Source organism: Dipodomys merriami, unplaced genomic scaffold (genome assembly GCF_024711535.1).
Source record: "Dipodomys merriami isolate MVZ:Mamm:240054 unplaced genomic scaffold, mDipMer1.0.p SCAF_290, whole genome shotgun sequence".
In the NCBI taxonomy this organism is placed as follows: domain Eukaryota; kingdom Metazoa; phylum Chordata; class Mammalia; order Rodentia; family Heteromyidae; genus Dipodomys; species Dipodomys merriami.
This window is the reverse complement of record NW_027204382.1, coordinates 200735-223493: the sequence shown is the minus strand read 5'-3', so window position 1 is coordinate 223493 and position 22759 is coordinate 200735. Positions and strand designations below refer to the sequence as shown.

Sequence of the window (22759 nt, the reverse complement as noted above, 5' to 3'; positions counted from 1 at the left end):
TGCTGGCAGATACTGATTGCCAGGGGAAGGCAGAGACTGGCTATGAGTGTTGCAAGTCCTGAGTATGAGGCATGCACACGCCTCAGGTGCTCTGTGGAGAGTGCTGGGACTAACCAGGCACAGGGTCCCTGTGCACTTAAAGGTCACCTAACAAAGTGGTTGTGATTCGATCAGAAGAAAAACTGCAAACATGCCTCTCTCATCTTTTAACTGTTTATTGTATAATATAAAACTACAAAAGTAAGACTGCTCATTTCCATGTACATTTAATCTGTTCAATTGTTTAGATTACAGCCCGAACCTACATTGAACACAGCCCTCTGGGTTCCGATGTGACATCTGTAATATTGCATAGAAAAGGCACAGCTCTCAGGTCTGTGGGGAAAGGTCACACCTCCTTTTTGACAAAAAGCCTTCCTCAAAACCCATGCACCAAACATATGACTATGTACATCTTTTTCAAAATTTCAGTTGTTTGCACATGTGGACTGCACTTCTCTTCCAAACTTATTCCCAAGAGAAAGTCCGAAACTTTTATTGGCTTTGACTCCAACAATTTTTTTATCCTAATTTTCCAGAATCATTTAGACTCATTCTTGGAAGCATTGAAAATAATTGTACACAAGCGGGAACGCACGCGCGCACACCTTGATGCCATCCAGGTGCGGGGTAGTTACAGAAGGTAACCATTTACAGTTACAGGTTAAATATGCTCTTTTTGATATCTTCAGAAAGTGTATAAAGGTCCAGTTTGTAACAGCAAGGTTTTGAAATTAAGACAACTCATATAGAGTAGACTAACAATCACCGCACAAAGTGGAATATTTCTATTTTTTTTAATCTGTCATTTAAGAAGGCTGCCCTTTGCGGTATTCATAATTCATTGTTTACCACAAAGGTAGTTAATAAATTTAAACTTTAAAAATGATCCTTAAGTTGATACTTTGGCTCTTTGGAGCTTATTCGGTTAAGAAAGTTTCCTTGATTGCCCTCAGGGTGGTTGGAGCACTCCTCCAAGGGGCTATGGCGATAAAAAGCTCAATTGGTGAAGACTCCAGAGGTGGAGGAGGCTTGCCATTCTCACCCTGTGGTATGAATGTGGATGCCGGTGTGGCTCCCTTTTGTCATTAAGAGAAGGTGCTACTAAGAAAAATTTAAAAAATATCAACCCTTTGATGCTTGATTTTCTTAAAAATTTGGAGGTATTAAAACATTCCTCATCCATACCTTTTGCATATTTCAAATAGACCCATATTAGAAATGAGAGTAAAAATGAATGTGGACTGTGCATTCAATGAGTCCCAGGGGGCTTGGCTTAGACCCCCTTTCATACAGATTTACATTCCTACGAGAGAATACATTCCTACCATACATTCTGCACATGTTACCATCCAGATGTTGCTAGAGCTCCACAGTAAAATAAATATATTTACACAGGAAAAAAAAAAAGAATAAATAACTTATGGGAAAAAGATCACTTCAAATTCAAAGCTCTTAGGATTCTGCTCTCATCTTGTCATTTCATTGCACATCACTGTCAATAGATGACCCCGCCCAGCCCAGCCCTGACCTGCCCAGCACTTCTTTCTTGAGTTGCCAGCCTGGCTCTGGATGTGACACAATGTCTTGATAAAGGGAGGCACTGATGCCAGGAGGCATCTGGAAGCACAACCCACACTAGAACTGGGACTTGGAAGATTCCACCGTGCTCCAACTCTTCTCTGCTGGGACAGCACGAAGTAAAAATAGGACAGAAAGACAATTAGAACTCAGGATGGCTTTGCTTTCTGAAAATGGGCTAGTTCCCCATGTATGTCTTGTTAAAACTTTGAGCATCACAAAATTTACAGCAAGGGTGTCAGCTGAAAAGCACTTGCCTGCTGTTGTTGGGGGGTTTCGTTTTGATTTTGAAACCCAGCCTTGCAAATACACTAGAGTCCGAGAACCAAGTTTGGGCAATGATCCTCTGTGCTTATTTGAACTGCTGCCCAACATATGGGACTTGTTTAAACACACGATTTGCTAATCCAAAGAAAGTACAGTTGTTCTAAGTTACTGTACGTTAGTTTTTGACAATGGCAAATCAACTGCTTTCTACCCTGTAATTGTTGGGACGAATCAACACTATTGGATATGCACATGTATGGCGATGTATGCAGCATGTGGGCAGTTCACAGGGTACTCCAGTTCTACAAGGAATGAAGTCTGGGCAGATTTGTTCTCTACAAGAAAGGGAAGCTCTTAAAACGAACAGGCACAGTGACATGGAAGCACCTACAGCGACCCTCACCTTAATCATATGGTCCCTGGTCCATACAGCAAAGGAAATGACACATGTAGAGCAGTAAGAGGTGTCTGCACGGAGGTTACTTGTAAGAGAACAAGTGCAATTTGATCAGTTTCTCACTGCTCTACTGTGTTGATAATTAGTCTTTAAAACACATTCAAACAAGGAAAAGTAGAATGTGGAAAGATTTAATATCATTCGTACATCCTGTTTAGATGAGCAGTTCCTTCATCACAAATGTATTTGCTTTGCCATGTGCATTAGAAAAATAAAACTATGGCTTGTTTAAAGTGCCATTTATAAAGTTGTCTCTTTTTAATTGGCCAGAAAAACCCAATTTTTATCCATGGCAAGAAGTGAGCAGAATTGGTGACTGAATATTGACAAATGACCAACGACAAAGACAACAACGACGACGACGACAACAACAACAACAAAATCCCATAATTTAAAATTTTTAAATAAATATAAAAGTTATTCCTAAAGAAGCCATCTGCATAACAATATAGGTTGTAACCTGCACTCAACAGCTAAAGTACCATTGGAAGAAAGAGAAAAACTGAAACAGAAAGGCCATAAACAATTTCAGCAACAAGCATGATACATTGCAAAAATGTTTAAAAATTAAATGTACACCACTAGGAATAAAAAGCTACTTTTTAAGGGTGTCCTGGGGGGAGGGGAGGGGCAGAAGAGGAGGAGAACATGCATAGAAATTTCCATCTGTGTATTTGGGTATAACAGCCTTGTAAAGTGTAGTTAAATCGGCAGTTGATTAAAGAAAGCAACCAGACTGGACGCTCTGATGTAGGGTAACAGACTCCAGGTTCTAGAGTCACAAAACTGGAAGAGTGAATCCCGGGCCGGCCGAGGTGAGCCAAGCTCACTGTGAAGATTATAAAGATGCCATGTGTAGCTCTTAGCAACAGGGAACAAAAGCTCTGGAGAAGGGACACTGGAAAAGGCAATTTACCAACATGATGGATGCGTTCTGGGGAGAATTTCTTCTTTAGGAGCCCTAAGCATTGCAACAGAGCTCAGCTCCAGGAAGAACTTGGTTGCTTTTCATAAAATGCTGTTACGTAAAATTTTGAGTTCACCATAAAAACTATGTCAAAAAAAGGAAAGACTTGGGTTTTCCTTAAAAATAAATTAATTATAATTGAAAGAGCAAACTTGGCATAACTATACACTTTTAAGTAAAATGATAGCCTTTCCTCAGAAGAGGGAGCTAAGGAGACCATCACTTCAACACCATCTCCCGCCAACTGCTTAATGCAAGTTTGATGAGCAGACTCAGCTCTGGCTTTGAAAGTCACAGTACTGGCGGGCAGTCATGCCAAGGGACTGGTGCCTATGAAATTTGGGTGTGATAGCTATCACCTGGCCCTTTCTTAAAGCGCTGTATGTATGTGGGGCGTGTGTGTTTGCATTTGGGGACATCAACTGCAGATTGATTTGATCCAAATTTTTCTTGCACCATACACATAGAAAACATTACAACTCTATAAAAGTACAAGTGCAACTTGTACATCTGAAGTTTGCAGGAACTATGTGAGCAAATCCTATCAAAATAGCTATTTTGTATGTATAAACAGCATTTGTTTTTAGAAAAACAATATCATAAACTGCAGAATCTGTACAAAAATATAAAATAAATTTGGGCAGCAGTTTTCTAAACAGCCATGTAAATGCAACACTTACGAGGAGTAGTTAATGCCTCTAAAAAGGCTGAATTGCCAAGTCAACCTATACAGGGCAAAAATGCCAGAAAAGGTACAGATTATCTAAATAATATATATATTTTCTTTTTTTACCTCTTGCAATAAAACTTATAGAAAAAATAGACAAATATGCACATGCAATGTACAGCTTTTCCACCTTACTCCTTGTGCTTCACCTGAACTGTGTCTTTCAACATTAGCAACATTGTCTTCAAATGTATTCTTTCCTGTACCAGAGGAGTAGGTCTGAGGAACCACTCCAAAGCTCATTGAAAGTGGTCATACTCGGATGAAGGCACTCCAACTCTGCTCAAAGCAAAAACTAGTGTGATCCTTTTGTAAAATTTTCATTTTCTCTGAAAAAAGGCAAGCAAGGGTGCATGCACAGTGAGGAGAACTGTCAAGGTTGCAGGGACGCTCACAGGGTCTGGGTGGGCCTGATCACGGGCTGCCCGGGTCTTAGGACCCAACAAGCACCTCCATGATGTGATCGAGCTCTGTGAGGTCCATTTTGAAAGGCTGACTCGGGGTGACGGGCTGACTACTGTAAGGAGCCAGAGTCTTGAGAAGGTCATCGGCCGACACAGGGGCCATTTTTGAAGCCGTCCCTGATGCAGATGTACAGGGGTCAAAATCATACATGGACGTGTCAATATCAGCAAACAAGATGTCGTCCAGGGTCAAGTCTGTCAGGAAACCCGTGGAGGTGGTTATTTCAAAATTCCCAGGCAGAGAGTCCATCAGTTTGGGGTCATCTGTGCGGCCCTCCTGGTGCCCTTCGGGTTTCTGGACGCTGGACTCACTAGAGGTCCCTTTCAAGCTGTCAGTCGCTGCTGCTGCGGCGGCGGCCTCTGTGGAGGTAGATGTGGGGCAGAGTTCTTCAATCTCGTCCAAGGCAGATGAGAAGCTGTCCTTTTCCGGTGGGAGGGCTGCAGGGGAGAGTCTGGTAGGAGCTGAAGGCTGCATAGCCTGGGAAGTGCAAAAAGTATCATCATCCTCCTCAAGCAGCGAGGCAGGGGTGAGGCAGGCCTCCAGGGGCGTAGTGCTTCCGAGGTCACAGGGGTGAGCAGGAGCAGAGGAGAGGTGGCTGAAGGCAGGTGGGGCCTCCCGGTAGCTGTTGCTCAGGGAGTCGTTGGGCGGGGAGGAAGGGGTGAACACAGGCCTCAGGCTGCCTTCTTGCTTGAGTTCCTCCTGGATCCGCCTCAACATGTTGTTAATTAAAACAGTCTTTTGCAAGCTGGGCTCTGTCAGGGGCCTGTGGTTATACAGTTTCATAAGGGAAATGTTGAAGATAGTCTGGCGCTGTAAGGTGTAAGACACCTTGGATGGGCCATCAGAGGGAGACACAATTTTGCCTTCCAGCCCATCTTCATGCTCATCAAACTTCCGCTTTCCTCCTTTACCCAACATATATCTGCAAGGGAGAAAGCAGGAAACGGAATGAGTCACACAAACGTTAATTTCCACTGTAAAAAGACACTGACTAGAGGTCAGGGTTTACACTTCAGTTTCTTGCTGGTATATTTAGAAGTCGATGAATTTATTGGGGGAAGACCTTTGAGAAGAAGAGAGAATTGGGAAATCTACTCTCATGTGCCTGTGGAGCAATTTTTATCACTAGGTAGTCTGGCAAATGTATTTCTTGAGAAATGTGTACGACCCAGACAAGTTAGGAGTTGCCATGGAAACCGTGATTTTGACTTTCTCAGCTCATGTGATTGCGTTCACATGCCTAACATTATCATGCAGGTTCAATTTCCCTCCCCCAAATAGATTTATTTTTAAAGCTTAAGAACACACAATGTCATGACCTAAACAGACATAGGTGTCATAAATTACAGCTTGAACACATTGTGAACAATTAAAAGAAGCATACAATGTTGGTAGAACTGTGTGTGCTTTCCAAATGCTTTTTCCTTCCTCATTATGCACAGCGCCTTCCTGCCTGTTGGGTGACATGTGGTGAAGCACTTGGCCTATGCTAAATGACCACAGAGACCAAGCTGCCACGGCTTTTCATCCTTGTGCAAGTGCAGGAATGTGTGCTTCCCAGCCTAAGTTTCTCCTCGGCTCCATTTCACTTGCACACAGACATATCTGAATTCAACTGCCTTAAAATTTCAAAGTAATTTGCTGACTAGAAGCACTGCTATTTGGGTACTTGAGACATTTCATACCAAAGTACCTACTGTGGTTCTAGAAATACATATGTATTTCAAAGGAACAAGGACCCCATTATCTCAGAACTCAGAATTGGATAATGGGCTGAATTTTTGGCTGGTTGCCACCTTTTAGATGGTAACCCTTCCAACTCTCTAGGGCCACACAATCATCACCTCCTTAAACAAAGTCACTGTCCAAACAGAAGGATCTCAAGGCCAGCAGCCTCCGTCTCACAGACCTCACTTTCTAATCACTTAGTATAGAATGTTCTCCTGCTATCCAGACTAGGAGACATGCTTGTAATTAAGCCAGGCCTGTGCTTGCTCCCTTACTCTCTACAGCACTCACACCTGAACATGCACTAATCCTCTCCAAATAAGACTTACTCCTGTGGTATCGCCGTAGACATAAAATTGCTTGGTGGTTATCCAGATTTTCTTCTAAATGCTATTTATCTTTCACTAGCTTGCTCCAGCTGGCTGATAGGCCTCTATGATTCCTTCGTTAGCTCACTCCACATCTACATCTACACGACCTCAGCACTCTGCGAGATCCAAGAGGGACACTCACAAACTGAAGTCTGGTTTCTCAGAAGCTTGATTATCTTCTAGACCTCATCAGTCTTTTCAATTCGGTGTCTCATTCTAAAGATAAAACTAACAGTCTTTCTTTCTTTTCTTTCTCTTTCTTCTTTCTTCCTTTCTTTCTTTCTTTGCCATGCTATCCATCAAGCAGACATTCATTCAGGGGACACAGTGCTTGGCACACAATCCTACGAGGGGTAACTGACTTCTGATGCCCCAGTGTCCAGTTGGGAGAGATGAAGACAGCTGCAACCTATCCAAATCAGCATCAGTTTGAGATTTGTTCATGCTGACAAAGAATGTGAAGTTATGTATATGAGACATTTCCCCTCCTTTTGTAAGCATTAACAAAAATGGCTGTCAATCACTAGGACCAAAGACCAGGCCTGCCATTAACTTGTTCAAGACAAGGAAGTCTAATAGTAACAACTGGCTTCTCTAACACTTCACGTGACACAGTCCCTACTGTTTGGGGCTATAAGTCTCATTTGGGTATCTATTTTGCATAGGACATTTCCTGTGTGAATCAAGTATCTGTTCATTTAAACTTGAGGATGAACAGGAATGGATGTGGTTTCATTTCACTCTGCAGAATACTTTCTACTTCATACATCAGAAGCTTAAGTAGACAACTGAGGTTTTGAAACACATAACTACGTTCATAATTATACTATTTTTATTTGCTTACAATTTGGGCACTTAAATACTTCCCCAAAACACTCCCTTTAGCCAAAGACCTTGTGCGTGCATTTAATTCTCATAAAGTTGTTAATCTATGGTACGTTATATAGGAATCAGGCCAACACACTTAAATGTTTATGTGGATATGCAGATACAGACATGATACACTAGAACAGTGTTTCTTCAAGTGTAGGCCAATCTGTAACTGCTTCTAGTCCAGGGTGAAGTGTGTGTGTGTGTGTGTGTGTGTGTGTGTGTTTGCATGTATGTGTATATGTACGCATGCACACACATACATACCCTGCATTATTTAGAAACTTTTATGCCAAAATTACAAAACAATTATATGTCTCCAACATAAAAACAGAAGCCTGCTAAATCTTTGTATTTTTAACTTCTTTTTTCAGTAATTATCTTTCTGTTTGTCTGGAGTCTATGAAGGATTAGGTGAAAAAATGATCCAGTACCACATAAAGTTGGAGAAGCAACATCCCCAATTGTAAACCAAAATACAACTCAAAACAAATCAGGGAGAGCTCACTGCCCCTCTGAATTTTTTATTGGTTTTCTAGAAGAAAGGTAATCATAGTATAGAACTGGATTTTTTTTTATGTCTTGTTTCCAAGAAAATAGTATTTGTCCTTCCTTCTTTCCCTCTCACCCTTCCTTCTCTTGCCCCCCATCTCTGAGTCTTGCTATGTGCCCTGCTTTCAGTAATTTTCCAATATTACATTTCTCTAGAAATAATCAGTCTATAAACTCACATATTTGAAGTGTCCAGGCCATGTGATTCTGCATATCTTAACAAGATCTATGGAGATACTTTCGAGAGATCTCAATAAGAGAACCACCTGATTTCCAATTAGAAGATCCAGCTGGTGAGAACTGTACGATAATCCTAATGGTTTAGGAAAAGGCTGTTAAGACATCTGTAATGCTGTGTGGGAGGGGAGGTTAGAGGTCCCTTGTAAGCAGACCTGCCAGCAGGAGCAGATACAGAAATGAAATCTTGTACATTGTATACATAAACTGACATGTTGAATTGAAGCTTCTTTGTACAACTATTTAAATAAAAAGTAAATTTATTTTTAAAAAAACACAAAGAAATCAAATCTTGGATACTCTCCAAATGTCAGAGCTTTCATTAGTTCTGAACTGAGGCAAACTGGTTCCATACCTAGTGAAACTGCAAAATGTACACCATCCTGTTTCAATACTAACAGTGGCTAAACCATTACAGAAAGGAATAAAAATGCAACAGAATCACATCTACTCTATGCCTTCATTTAAAAGTTTTCTCAAACTTTGCTTAATATATCATACTAACATAACCAGTAGCCTGGTTGGAAGGGACAGGGTTTTGAGAACTCACAAAACTCTTACTCTCACTCTTAAGCCTTTGTATAACAACAGCACTTTCCTTAAGCAGGGCATAATTAAAGAAGAAGAAGAAGAAGAAGAAATACAAGAGACACAAGAACCAAAGGCAAGAAGCCAAGCACGTGGGCCCCTCCTGGCCTCTCTGCCTGGCTCAGGCTGGCCAAGGCCAGGGTCGCCAGCTCCTTAGAAGACTTATTTCTCCTCCAGCACTCAGAAAAAATAACAATAGCTCTTTAAGCACTGTTGGAGAGGCACGTGACCTTTCAAAAGGCCTCACTAGCAGCAGTTTGTAGAGGAAGAAGTAGCAGGAGCTCATTAAGGGCTTCCCAGGGAACAGCAGGGAATGGGGTTCCCCTTGGCTGTAGATTATGGACTCTGGAGCTCTTGGGCCTGGAATTCACACAAATGAGGATCTAGAGACTTGGGGCTTTAACACCCCACTTTGTTTCCTCCTTTGGCTTTTAGAAAAACCAAGCCCAAAGTTCATGTCTTCTACCCAAGGTTGCAGATAAAAGATTCAGACAGTGAACTTCTGTGCTGGGTTGTAGAGTTCACCCCAAGCAGAATCGGATGGGTATTCCTTCTCTCCTGGACCAGTTTAAACAGCTTCAACTGACCAGGTACCAGTGGCTCACACTTGTAACCATAGCTACTTAGGAGGCTGAGATCTGAGGATCGCAGTTTGAAGCCAGGTCAGGAAAGTTTGTGAGACTCATCTTCAATCAGCCACCCAAAAGCCAGAAGTAGAGCCATGGCTCAGGTGGCAGCACACTAGCCCGGAGCAAAAATGTTCAGGGACAGCATCCATGCCATAAGCTCAAGCCCCTGGACCTGCATAAAAGGGCTGGGGGTGGGGTGGGGGCTGAAATGGACCACAGCTACTTTGCTATTCAATATTCACTCTTTTTTTAAAATAAGGTTTGAGATAAAATACCCTCCCTTCCCTAATGAATTTGTAAGAAACAAATTCCTAGCACTGTGTATTTTAACAGCTGCCCCACTCCTAAGGAAAGCACTGCAACTGCAGCTCGGCATCATATATATTAGGCAAGTGCTCTACCACTGATCTACTACACCCCTAGACTTGTTGGAGTTTGAAAAATAGGTTTGAGCAACCACTAACTTTAGCAACTAAGTTTTAAAGAACAAAATTCATTGGTAGCAATAAGTGCAAACTCTTCTGGGAAGATTAGTGCTGAATAAAAAACTATACACCAGACCTGGCCTAACAACTGCAAAGCTTTTCATTAAGAAGGACCTGCTTCTCAAAAGCTATAATCTGTTCTGGCAGATGTCCAAAAGTAACAAGTGTCATAGGAGTTCCCTCAGAAGACAAAGGACCAGAGGGCCAGGAGACTGACCTATTCACGGCTCTGTAACTCCTGATTTTGAGCAGCTCTTACAGGAGGGAATGGGCGAGATTGCTGTGACCTGGGGTGGTCAGGGGAGACCATGGAATATTTAGGTTTGGATTTTAGGTAGAGTTAGTTTCTTAATGTTTGTTTCCAACTTTAGATGTGAGCCCCATGAGGTCATGACTGGTTTTTGTTTGTTTTTGTTCTTTTTTTAAAATCCTCTGCACAAGGCAATCCCTGAACACATAAAAGGTTTTGTGTGTGTGTGTGTGTGTGTGTGTGTGTGTGTGTGTGTGTGTGTGTGCATGTGCGCGCACGCCTAACTACTGAGTCTGAGACGGGAGAGCTCCACAGACCTCAGACAGTTTTTGGTGATCTGATCACAAAGGGCATGAGGGCCTGAGAGGCAAGAAAGCTCTAGCTCTCTCTCAGAGTCTTTATCATTTATCCTTCCTCTCATATTTGGGCAAGTAGAGTTCTCACTTGAGAGGCCTGTGAAATATACACTGCAGTTTTGACTAGAGCTCAAGTTTCCTCAAGTCTCTAGATCAGTTGGGTCTGGAGACCTCAGCACCATGATTTCCTCCTTTATCATTACGCCACTTCACATTTAAGTTCAAGAACATCTTTAGTCAGTCTTGACTCTGAAGGTCTTCCTATCCATAGCTAACTAAGTAAGTAGAACCATGTCTGTAATGGCAACTGACAAGTGATACTGTTGTGTGTGTGTGTGTGTGTGTGTGTGTGTGTGTGTATACACACACATGCAAGTACACACACATGAGAACATGCCAGGACTGGGGCTTGAAGAGCTTTGACTCTCAGCTTTTTCACTTATAATTGGTGCTCAACCACTGGAGCAAAGTCTTCAGTTTCAGCTTTTTGCCAATGAGTCTTGTGGATTTATTTCTCTAGGCTGGTTTCTAACTGTGTTCCCTGTACAATCAGACTCCTGACTAGCTAGGATTATAGACATGAGCCACAGCTTGTCCTTTCTTTTCAATAGTTGGATACATGCTATGCTGTCCAGGCTGGACTTGAACTCCTGGGCTCAAGTAATCCTCTTGCCACAACTTCCAGAGCAGCTTTGATTATAGGTACTCATCACTATTTCTGGCTTGACAACTGATTTAAAAAAAAACCCAAAACTCTACATGCAGAATTATGATGTCCTAAACGAATGACAAAGCCAGTTACTCAAAATGAAACAGTAGATCCCACTGGCCTGAGGGTTCCCAGGTGATTCTTGTGACTCTTGTGATTCTTGTGAATGCCTGAGGTTTTATGCCCAAACTTCAAGAAGGAACTAAAACAGTACCTATGTTAAAAGGGCAACATTTCACTGCTTTTATTTTTAAAGCTTTTAGGGGGGGAAAAAAAAGCAAACATGGAACAAATTTAAGAACTTGCTTCTAATTCATTGTTTCAATTATTTAAAAGCTATGTGTTTTACAAGTATTTTTAAAAACACCACCTGTAATGTTATTTGAACTGTCAAAATAAATTACATTTTTAAGGGATGAATATGAAATATGTTCCCAAACTACCATTTTTGTCATCCCACCACCATCCAAACCATTGTTTTCACCTGCCGGCTAACTTCAGTCCACAGCTATACAACTCCCCTTCTCAAGAGGGGCTGCAACTGGGTAGCCCTCCTCAGCTCACTGAGGATTGGTTTTCAGACAAAAGAGGTAAAATTCTGCACCATGTTTTAACTCAATTCATCCCAAACAATTGTCATGTCATTATGCCAGACAGAGGGAAAGCCCTCTATTGCTGACAGACTTTTCTACTCTTAACCCAGAGAAAGAGAACTAATGCTATAAATACAAGGCCTTAAAACGGGAGGGGGAAGGGCTAACAAATCTGTCAGTCAGTCAGTCAGTCAGTCAGGCAATTTCTGGAGAGAAGAAATGACTGGATGGGTTGGGAAGGTGGCTCAGTGGTAGAGCGCTTGCCTTGCATGCATGAGGCCCTGGGTTCGATTCCTCAGCACCACATAAGCAGAAAAAGCCAGAAGTGGTGCTGTGGTGGCCTTGAGCTGAAGAGCTGAGGGACAGCACCCAGGCCCAGAGTTCAGGCCCTATGACCGGACCCCCCCCAAAAAAAATAAAAAGAAATGACTGGAGAAACAGTGAATGTGCTCACAATCAAAGGGGCCCCTCAGTGAACATGGAAGTGAATGGGACACATAGTTCTTCAGCTGAGGGAGGGTGAATTATCTGCATCTGGAAGAGGGACACATGCTAACACCAGGTTGGGTCAAGATGGACAGGATGTCTGAAATCACCACTTTAAGAAATATCTGAAGGTCTACTTGGTTTGTACCCATACACATTTTTAAGAGCTTGGTCCAATTTCCTTTTGGATTTGTAAATAACTAGAAACTCAGGATTTTTCCTTTGAGGGGTATATATAGCAGGCTCCACAATGAAGTGGCATGTTATCTCAAATGTCAGTTAGAAGGTAATTTCTGTGAACTCTGCAGTTGGGTCAGAGAAGTTACTGGCGTGGCATGTGGCTTTGGTCAGCTGGTGATGTTCTTTGCCCATATCCCTAATCTCCTCAGTGGTCCAATATGACCATTACGGTGACCACACAAGCTGGAGTCCAGCAGTACCAATACTACCACTAAAAACCAAGCGGAGAAACACACATTCTTTCGGTTCCTGCTGTGACAGAGCAGAAGAAAGGAGAGCTCCTGGCAAAATTACTTGCGCCACAGACTTCTGAGATCAAAAGATGGCTCAAGGTTGGGCAAAAATTGTATTGAGACAACTTCTAAAACAGAATATTCTCATTTCTCCTAATTCCATCCACTTGCCTTCAGATGCATTTATGATCCTGTTTTTTGAGGTGGTCCACATGGACAGCCTTTGTCAGAAGGACATTCCCACCAGTTCAGTTGCCAGGAACCTTGAGCCTGCTCTGCGGGGCCTGGTCACTCAGTGGCACAGAAGCTTCTCAGTAGGGAGGAAAAGCACACTTCCACGGGGGAAACCATTTTGCTTGGAAACTCTTCACATTTAGATATTACAACCTTGAAAAAAGAAATCTGATGATGCCTGAAGTTTTAAACTGTATCTCCCTCTCTTCCCCCCACCCCACCTTCACAGCGAACAACAAAACCTACAGCCCTAAGAGAAAGACCACCATAAAAAGCAGGTGGTAGTTGGGAGGCAGGCAAGATCAGAAAGGGAAGCTACAGAAAAGGAAGCTAGATAAACAGTCCATACCAGGCTGGGCCTCCTATGAGGCTTCCAAGCCACCCGGCATAGCTATGGCTGAGAGGGAGTACTGACTGACTGTCTCCCTCCAGGAGGGTGCCCAACATGAAGACATGGTATCTGCACCAAAAGGTACACACTTCGGCCCTCACTATCACTGTCTTTGGCCCAGGGGAGTGACAAACAACAGAGACAGACGACCGATTGGGAGAGATGCTCTGCCATTTACAAAGCAAGGACTTGGAGATAGTAGCACCAGTGACAAACCTGTAAAGCTGCCAGGAGCAGGAAGGTTTTTTGTAGTAGTTGTTTTTTAAACCAAAGCCCATCCAGAGCTTCGAAGGTCCCCACAGTAACATCCATGCTAATTGGTAAGTAAGACAAAGCCTCCCCTAACAAATCAGCAATGTAATTATAAAGCCAGTCACTAGATCCAGCCAGTTCCCCAAGCTCAGAGAGGCTGACTGTAATCTGACACCAGGCTGGCTGCAATGTCTCCAAGAGGCACTGGCCTGCAACCCCTAGCCCCACCAGCACCCCCCTAGCTCCTGCCCTCAGGGACCACTGAAGTAAGTGTCCCTCCCAGCTTTCCTGACCAAGACCTCAGGCCCAGAGAAAAGGCCAGGAGGCCAACCTCCAAGTAAATTTAAAGAAACAACTTTTACCCGGTGGTGTTATTTTCCAATGTCCACATTGTAACAAACTGGGATTTTTATATGCTTCTATTATATTGACAACAATTTCTAATGCTGATAGTTTATCAAATATAATATATTTTTCTCCTGGAAAAAAAACAAGTAATTTTTAAAAATGACAATTCACCAGTTAGTAAACAAGAACTGAATTATGGGGGGAAATGTACAATAAAGACAAACAGATAAAATAACTTATGGCCTTGTTAGCATGTTAACATCTGGAGGAAAATGGCTTTTTAAAACATGTAAGTCGCCAGGTGCCAATGGCTCACGCCTGTATTCAGAAGGCTAAGATCTGAGGATCACAGTTCAAAGCCAGCTGAGGCAGGAAAGTCCATGAGACTCTTATCTCTAATAAACCACTGGAAAAACTGGAAGTGACACTGTGGCTCAAGTTGTAGAGTGCTAGCCTTGAGCTGAAGAGCTGAGGGACAGCGCCCTGAGTTCTAGCCCCACAACCGACAAACACATACATACACACAAGTACTGTATATGTCAAGTACTATAAAATGTTACTAATATCCTGGCTTAGTGGTTTCAGTAAGATGGGAATTTTAGTTGTAATCCTCAAACCTAATGAAGTCAGGGAAACCAGTCACTTTCTAGGGATGATGGATGTGCTAACAATTCTTCAATCTAACACTTCTGGATTAAAAGCAAGAAACTTAGTTCATGTGAAAGGTTGAGGTGAATTAATAGTTTCTGAAGTTAAGTTTCACAAAAATCTACTCCAAAGCTAATGTCTGAAGTTAGCATATAAGGCAAAACAAAACAACCACATGGATGAAACAAGATCAACAAAAAAAATGTCAATTCCTTTTGAAGCAGCGTGACAGGTACAAGGCTGTATGTTTGGTTATGTCTGGAATTTTCCATAACAAAAAAGTTTAAAAACAATAGGTTAATATGTATTTTTAAAACTCTACAAATGAAAAAAATCAAATAAACACAGCAAATTATTTATATCTGTGATGAAAACTGTTAAATTAACTTGATAGGTGTTTTTACGCAGAAGAAAGCTACTAATACTATGTAAACAAGCATGCCCAGTACAAGTTGGAAGGCTGTAAACTCTGAAAGACAGCATGCCAAATATAGCCACAAGGGGGCATAGCAGAACAGCAAGGTACCCTTAAGTCAGCGGCTCCACTACAATTAATACCGACCGACCTCTCAAAGTGTACACATTTCCAAAATTGTTCCCAAATTCAGGTATCCACAGGGCAATGCTAAGCTAGCTGGGAGGGTAGCCAAGCCCAAATTAAATTATATTATGCTATGGTTCAATCTCTGGAACACTGTACTAGGAAGGTTATTGACTATATAAGTAACACTGATGTTTCAAAAACCATGGCTGGGATCTATGGAGGATTCTGGACATAAGAACAAACACACAAAACCCAACATAAATCTAAGTCATGATGTGTGTACTTGGAGAAACCGGCAGAGTTCAGATTTCCAGTGGGGGTTTGAATGTAGACTCCTAGCCACACAATGAATCTCCCACGTTTACCACTAAGAATTTTACTAGTATAGACGCCTTCAAGAGTCTTATTACTTCTTAATAACAGTAAATTACCTTCATACCGAACAGATGCTGCTTCAGGCAGTTCTTTGGGAAAACCCTTCATAAAGGACATTGGGAAGGAGCCATTTAATTGTAAAATGTAATGTAGTTAATCTTAAGAGATAATGAAGCAAAGGTACCACGTAACCACTTGCTGGAATTCTTCGTAATCAAATTACAAGTTCAGATTATATGATGGTGAGTGATCAATAATATTTCTAACAGATGGACTAATGCCATTTTTTTCCATTTGAAAATCAGTAACTATTTATAAATATTTAAAAAAATTACTTGGTAGCAGGAATACATCTTCAGCATCATGAATTGAAAGCCTCATGAACAATAAGAGTAGGAATCCTCAGGTTTGATCCTTACCCCCCCCCCAAGAGCGTGCCAGTAAAGTTAAGCCAGCCTCACTGAAACCTGCCCCCTCCATTCCCGTGCATAATGAAAATATTTTTAGAGAGTATTTATAATTGCTTGGTCTCAACCCTCCTGTAGCATCTTTTCCCCAAAGATACCTTGTTTTTCCCCTCACACTAGAGACCCTTAATAAACAATGTCAGGGGAAAATAAAGACTTAGGATAGACACCAAAGGCTTTGACAACTTCTTTTTCTTAAAGAGGCTTACCAGATATATAAAATGGACAAACTAAAATAGAAAAATATAAATGTTAATTCTGTAAATCCAATTCTGTAAAGAAAAAAAAAATCTTGGTTTGTTAGCCAACTATTCTCCACTGATGAAAACTAAGGAGGAGTAAACACGTTACCTCTGGAAGTGCTTTTATGGAAGTACTTCTTAAAAGTTAAAGATTAAAAACATCATGCAGGCTGGGCAGTCCCAATACTAAGGAGGTTGAGGCAGGAGGATCTTGATTTTGAGACCAGCTTGGGCTACACAGAGAATTGTAGTCCAGCCTAGGATACCAAGGCGTGGCCTTGCAGGGGGAATAAAATTAAGAAAAGCAAGAGGAGGAAGAAAGTAAAGGAAAAGAAAAAAAGAAATAGGTGAGGATGAGTTAATGTTTTCAAATTTGAAATGGCTTACAGTAGGAAAAGAGTCTTAAAATATTCCTCATAAATATGGCATGAATTTTCTCTCTCAACATCCACAAACAGTCCACAGAAGAAAACTAGGAAATGTTATTTCTTTACTTATCTTCTGAGGAAGACTAAACACTGTATGGTATGGCCTAAATCTGGATGCCTTCAGAAGAAGATATCACATTTCTACAACATGACATGCATGACATATGGGTACAAAAATGTGAGGCTCAGGATAAAGAAATATGCTTCAGAGACATGGAAAATGAGGAAGTAACTATTCTAACACATAAATATCTGTTCCATGTAAGTAACTTACAGATATGTAATGTATGTTTTAGTTGCCTTTAAGAATCAGGTCGTTTGGTTTTATGAAGACAATTTAAACTTTGTTATCATATACTTGAATACTTCACACAGTAGAAAAGGGCAATGAGGATACAAACTAAACTTGAGTGCACTGAAACTATCTCAACTTTTTTTCAAACCCTATTTTTGGCTGTTTCAAAATAAAATACATTTCTTCCCTAGGACTTCTGAGTAGTGATAATGACTCACTAAGTTTTAGGCAAAGTTAATCAGTTAAATACATTCAAAATAACCAAAGCACTACATACATTAAATGAACTACTTACTTTTTTTTTTTTTTGGCCTGAACTCTGGGCCTGGGCGCTGTCCCTCAGCTCTTCAGCTCAAGGTGAACGCTCTACCACTTGAGCCACAGCACCACTTCTAGTTTTTTCTGCTTATGTGGTGCTGAGGAATCAAACCCAGGGCCTCATGCATGCAAGGCAAGCACTCTACCACTGAGCCACCTTTCCAGCCAACTACTTACTTCTAAGAAATATACTTCTTAACACTTATATTTTAATCACTTTCATGCACCTTTTTCTCCCTTTCTTTACAGAAAGGGTTTTTTCTAACCTTCCCAGCTATGCACCCCCAACTTCTCTTTGTCCCTCCCACATCTTTGGTAGCTTTAGAGGAAGCAGGGGTTACTCCAAAACTGCATTTTGAATTTGTAAACAATTTCAGTCAGACGGCTAAGAACTGCTACCAAATGAAAATTCATGTTATATTTCTGGACAAACACAACTATCCCCCCCCAAAAAAAAAACCTGCCTGCATTTAAAAAACTACAACACTGGCCTTGCACACTCAAGTGTCTGTGGTCACCAGCATCTCTCTCTCTCTCACACACACACACACACACACACACAGACACAATCATGTATATACATGTGCATGTATTGTTTGGTGCTGGAGCGTTATCAACTGGTAGGCTTGTTTGCCCAATAGCATGTGGGATGCCCTGGGTTTGATCTCTAGCACTAAAAAAAAGAAGAAACTTAACATTAACAACAACAACAACAACAAACTGTTCAGAAAAGCCCATTACCAGGTTCCTGACAGAGAGGCAGAGTAAAAAGGCTGCTGCTTCTGCTACAGAATATATCATCCAAATTCCTTTACCAGATCAGTTTTCTAAAACACCGTGGAAGACACACAGAATAAGCCATGAAGATAACCCCCCTAAAAAAAAAAGAAAGAAAGAAATCTGAAAAGCCAATCTGTATCATCTGTAGCCACCCACGGGAGATCAGTTTTAAGCAGTGTGCTGCCTCATTATTTCAGTGTGCAAACCTGTTCTGGAGTAGGGATGACCTTGGGACTTTCAGATTCCCTGAGTCTAACTTGGGCAATGTTTCTCACAGGGTGGGGTATCTAGCAGGCCTGCTCCAAGCCCTGGCGTGGCCTGGAATGATAAGCAGCCAGCTAGAGAAGAGGAGAGCAAAGGGCTAAAGGTTGATCTGCAACAGGGGACTCTTGATTATTGAATTTGTGTGACTGGAGCAGAGTCAAGGGTAAATTACTTTTGTTCAGCATGTTCACAGCCCACTAACAATCATATGTACATGTACATATACGCGCCCTCCCCCCAAGCATACATACACTGTGAATAAGAATTCCTTTCCCTTCGCTATTCTAAGCGAAACTCTACAGAATAAAATTGCTTAGGTCAGCTGCTTCTTTTTAGTTAACCACCTATGAAGGTTTTTTAAAAAGGAGAAAGAAAAAGCTCAGAATCAATTAGTAACCCTAAAAAACTACAAGTGTTTTGCAAAGTGACAAAAAGATAGTAATGCAGACATGAATGAGTTTTAAGTGCTTACGTTTGCTGCTACCTGGAGTTACTAGAGAAACAAAGCTGCCTTTGGGCACCTCAAACTAGTCAGACCTGCTGTAGCAGTCGCACAGGCTGCTGCTGATCTGTCCTCTGCCCCTTCCCGCCAGCCCCCACCCCCACATCGGTCCACACATTCAGTCCCCTTGCCACAGAGCTGCCAGGGCACAAGCACTCTTTCCTCTACCCCCCCTGCTGGGAGGCAAAGCCAGCCCCAGGCACACAGTGCACAAGGAGAGGAGGCCAGAGCTTGACTCCATTCAGAACTGAAAACAGCAATGGGGGGTAGAATACAACTAGGTGATCCTGGCTTCCTACAGATCCATCAAGTGATGGTGTGCTAACTCCAGTGAATCCTGACAGGTACTTCCAATCAAATTCAGAGGAGGAACACAAGATCCTGAGGGGAAACAAATGAGTCTTTTCAGGTTTAGGAGCCCTCAGACCAGAGAGAACCAAAGTTCCAAAAAGGTGTTTGCATAGTGTGTGGTGCTTATTGAAATGACAAGTTCCTATCTGGTTTATCTGATTAAAAATCATACATGTTAACAGATACTGTAAATGTTTTTTTATTTGGAAATATTAACTTGTTCATATTTCAAATAAAAATTTTAGATAACTGAGCATGTTTTTGTTTGTATCTTGATCTTCAAGAAACAACAACAACAACAACAACAAAGCATCTATTTATTAGCCAGAATAGGAATGTAGTCTTATTGGGCTGACATATGCCATTCACACATTCATACAAAGAATGAACTGCCATGCAGTGCTAATGGAGAAAGACACAGCTCTACACAATGAGTGATGGACGCTCCAGGGGACAAGTTCTGTTCATAAGAGTTCCCAGCATCTGCATACAGGCCAGAAGTTTGGCTTTAGTTCCAACTGCACTGACCATTAAAGACAAGCATTTTTCCTTTTAAAAGCAAACTAACTTTGGTTAGTTGTTATTGCCTTCAAAAATTTAAAGACTAAATTAAACATACACACACTTCTTAAACAGAAGTCACAGCTTGTGGGTTTCTGTCAATTAATGGATAATTATTAATAGTATGTAGAAAATACACAATTTTTTGTGTATTGCAGTGGTCACAGCACTTTTAATTTTCATGCTCTTCTTGTTGGATTTAATGGCAAGATATTGGAGGGCTGATACTACCCTTACTGTGAAGCCATTTTCACTTAAACTGGAGCTTGCCCTCTGCTGCCTTCAGCATACACCTGATCTTTGGACTCAAGTAATCAGAGACACCTCCCCCCACCCCCAAGAAGCTCCTGCAACTAGAGCTGCCTCCTAAACCACAACTAAGACAATAAATTGGAAATTTCTATACACAAGAAGTTTTAAAAGGCCTACAAATGCACTAAGGCTCATGCTCCTAAATACTGTATCTGTATACAGTATTGACAAAGTAGTCTTGATTCTGATAATAGTAATAAACTTAAAGCTCCTATTTTTACTAGTGCTTTTAACCACCACAGTAAAAGAAACCTAAAAATTGCTGCTGCAGTAGCATTTGCAATTAGAGTGCAAAATATATTCTGACTGAAGATACATACTTGTGTGTGACTGCTATTGGACTACTGCTTAAAAATAGTGGCTGCCAATCGCCACACATAAATTTGAATAAACTTTAGAACATCAAAATATATGCTTTGTTATGCCATTATTAATAGTAATTTAGTGTGTATTAACTGGGATATACACACACACACACACACACACAGACTCTAAATTTCAAGAGCTCTAATGAGGATAATTTAGCAAGCAGGAGTGTAAAGATTTTCTAAATCTGAGTTTAAAATCCTTCTCTTGGTTCTTTAATGGAAGCAAGCCTGAGCAGCTGTTATCTAAGAGGCTACAACAACCGTCTGCTAGTAAAACTGACACTAGGCCACCTCTTGTACATTTGGTGGGCACTATAAAATGTTAGCCCTCTCTTCTACTTGCCAAAATGCAGTAAGAGAACTGTCGAGTTTTTTTTTTTAATCATAAGAGTTCTCACTTAAGAGCAACCCAGTTATGCACATTTTAATCAGGAGGAGAAAGAAGTAAAATACTGTTTCAAAGAGCTCCTAACTTGATGTACAACATAAACAATTTTATACTAACATATAATACCACTAAAGTAAGTCCATAAAGCTAAGGGAAAACTAAACATTTGTCTCAAAGCTTTTTAAATGAAGAAAGTAATAAAAATGAACAGGAAAGGAGGGATACACAAGACAAAATATTCCTGCCTGAGTCAGAAGTTGGGATGTTGGAATGGGTATTTTCTTTTTTTTTTTCACCAGGAAGCACGCTCAGTCAGAAGAGCCAGCTGTACAGGGGGAGGGGGCACAGGAGCCGGCGGGGTGAGAAGCCTGAAGGGTAAGCTAAGCAAAACAAATGCAGCTCTCAGGTGGACGGCCCTCCAGGGCTCGAGGGGAGGCAGAGCCCACCTCGCTGCAGTCCGGGAAAAGTCCTCAGATACAATAAAGCAACTATGAACCCTTAGGGCCCTGCTTACTGCTAACCACAACTTTTAGGCTCTAAACACACGCTAGAAACATTTCTTAACGTTGTGAAATCAAAAGGCATATCTCATGAACAAAGCTTGAAAACATTTTCCCTCTTGCTTAAGGCCGACTGGGGCTGTGCAGTAGTCCCGGGATGGCCGGCTCCCCCGGCTGCCCCACGGCCCTGCCCCACTCAGTGCCTGTACCAACTTTCTACCTTCGGAGCCACCCAGCTTGCAAGCAAAAAAAGTTGCTCCGGCAGACCGTGTGGGATGCTTTAGTGAAACTTACAGCTACTACTTTTGCTGAAGGGGAGGTAAGTTACGACGAGGGGAAGGATGAGCACAATTCAGGATGATCTGTGGATGCAATGGCCGTCGGAAGGCACCTCCTGCCTGGACGGTACAAAGTCTAGGGCTCGGGACAGCTGGCCCCCTCCGCCCCCTCTCAGTCACAGGCGGTTACCACCAAGATGACTTGTACATTTCTAATTTACAAACCAAAGACACGCCGAAATGGACTGATCCCAAACCGATCCGGTCGGGCGCGGACGAAGAGAGGATGGGAAGGGACGTTTTAACTTAAAAAAACATCACCGGGAAACGCGACCACACAACCCAGCCAGCCGGCTGCAAACCCCGCCACGGACCTCAACGGTGAGGGAGCCCCCGAGCCGGCAATCCGAGCCTCGAAAAAGTCTCACCCGTTCACAACACAACCGTCAGCCCCCCACGCGCGCGCGCACGCACACACACGCACACGCACACACACACACACACACACACACACACACAGAGCTGGAAAAGGCGACAGCTCCGGGCTCCCTCCGCCCCACCTCCCGGCTCCCACCAGCTGCCGACCCCCTCCAGATCCCGGTCGGCGGCCGCCCGCTCCCCGCCCTTCCCCCCGCGGATCTGTCGGCGGACGCGGGGGTCGCGGCCTCGGCCCGGGGTCCGCGGGCGCGGGGCCGGGAGGCGGAGGGCGAGAGCGAGGCGCCGGGTACCTGCTCCAGCCCGGAGCCCTCGCCCGGACGCGCGGCCCCTCCTCCGCCCCACGGGCTCCTCCGGCCCCGGCCGGGTCCCCGCACCGGCCCCCGGGAGCCCCGCGCACCCGAGGACCCTCCCGGCCGGTCGCGGGGTGAACTTACCACATGCAACTCCACCTGGGAACTAGAGCATCCGGAGGGGTTTCCGCCCACTCCTCAGCTATGCCCGCTCCATGCGGGGTGCCCGCCGCGGGGCCCGAGGGTGGCGCCGGGGAGCTGGCGGCAGGCGAGCCCCAACCTAAGACTCGGGCGTCCTCGGCCCGCGCGCCGGGAGCATTATACAATGGTGGAGCGACACAGCGGCACAGCGGCA

General features: G+C 42.8%; 1 protein-coding gene across 7 annotated transcripts in view; it reads right to left on the bottom strand.

Moving 5' to 3' along the window:
• Nucleotides 1–206: 206 nt before the first annotated feature.
• Nucleotides 207–22759, bottom strand: part of LOC138839041 (SERTA domain-containing protein 2-like) — a 117016-nt gene continuing 94463 nt past the window's right edge. For 5 of the 7 annotated variants that reach the window (XM_070038685.1, XM_070038681.1, XM_070038682.1 and 2 more), the window contains one exon: nucleotides 207–5425. In XM_070038685.1, the coding sequence (XP_069894786.1) occupies nucleotides 4471–5421 (951 nt within the window). In that variant the 5' untranslated portion in view covers nucleotides 5422–5425 and the 3' untranslated portion in view covers nucleotides 207–4470. Of the gene's footprint in view, nucleotides 5426–13001; nucleotides 13218–22548; nucleotides 22743–22759 lie in introns of those variants that run through there. The other 2 variants (XM_070038680.1, XM_070038683.1) reach the window with 2 other exon arrangements.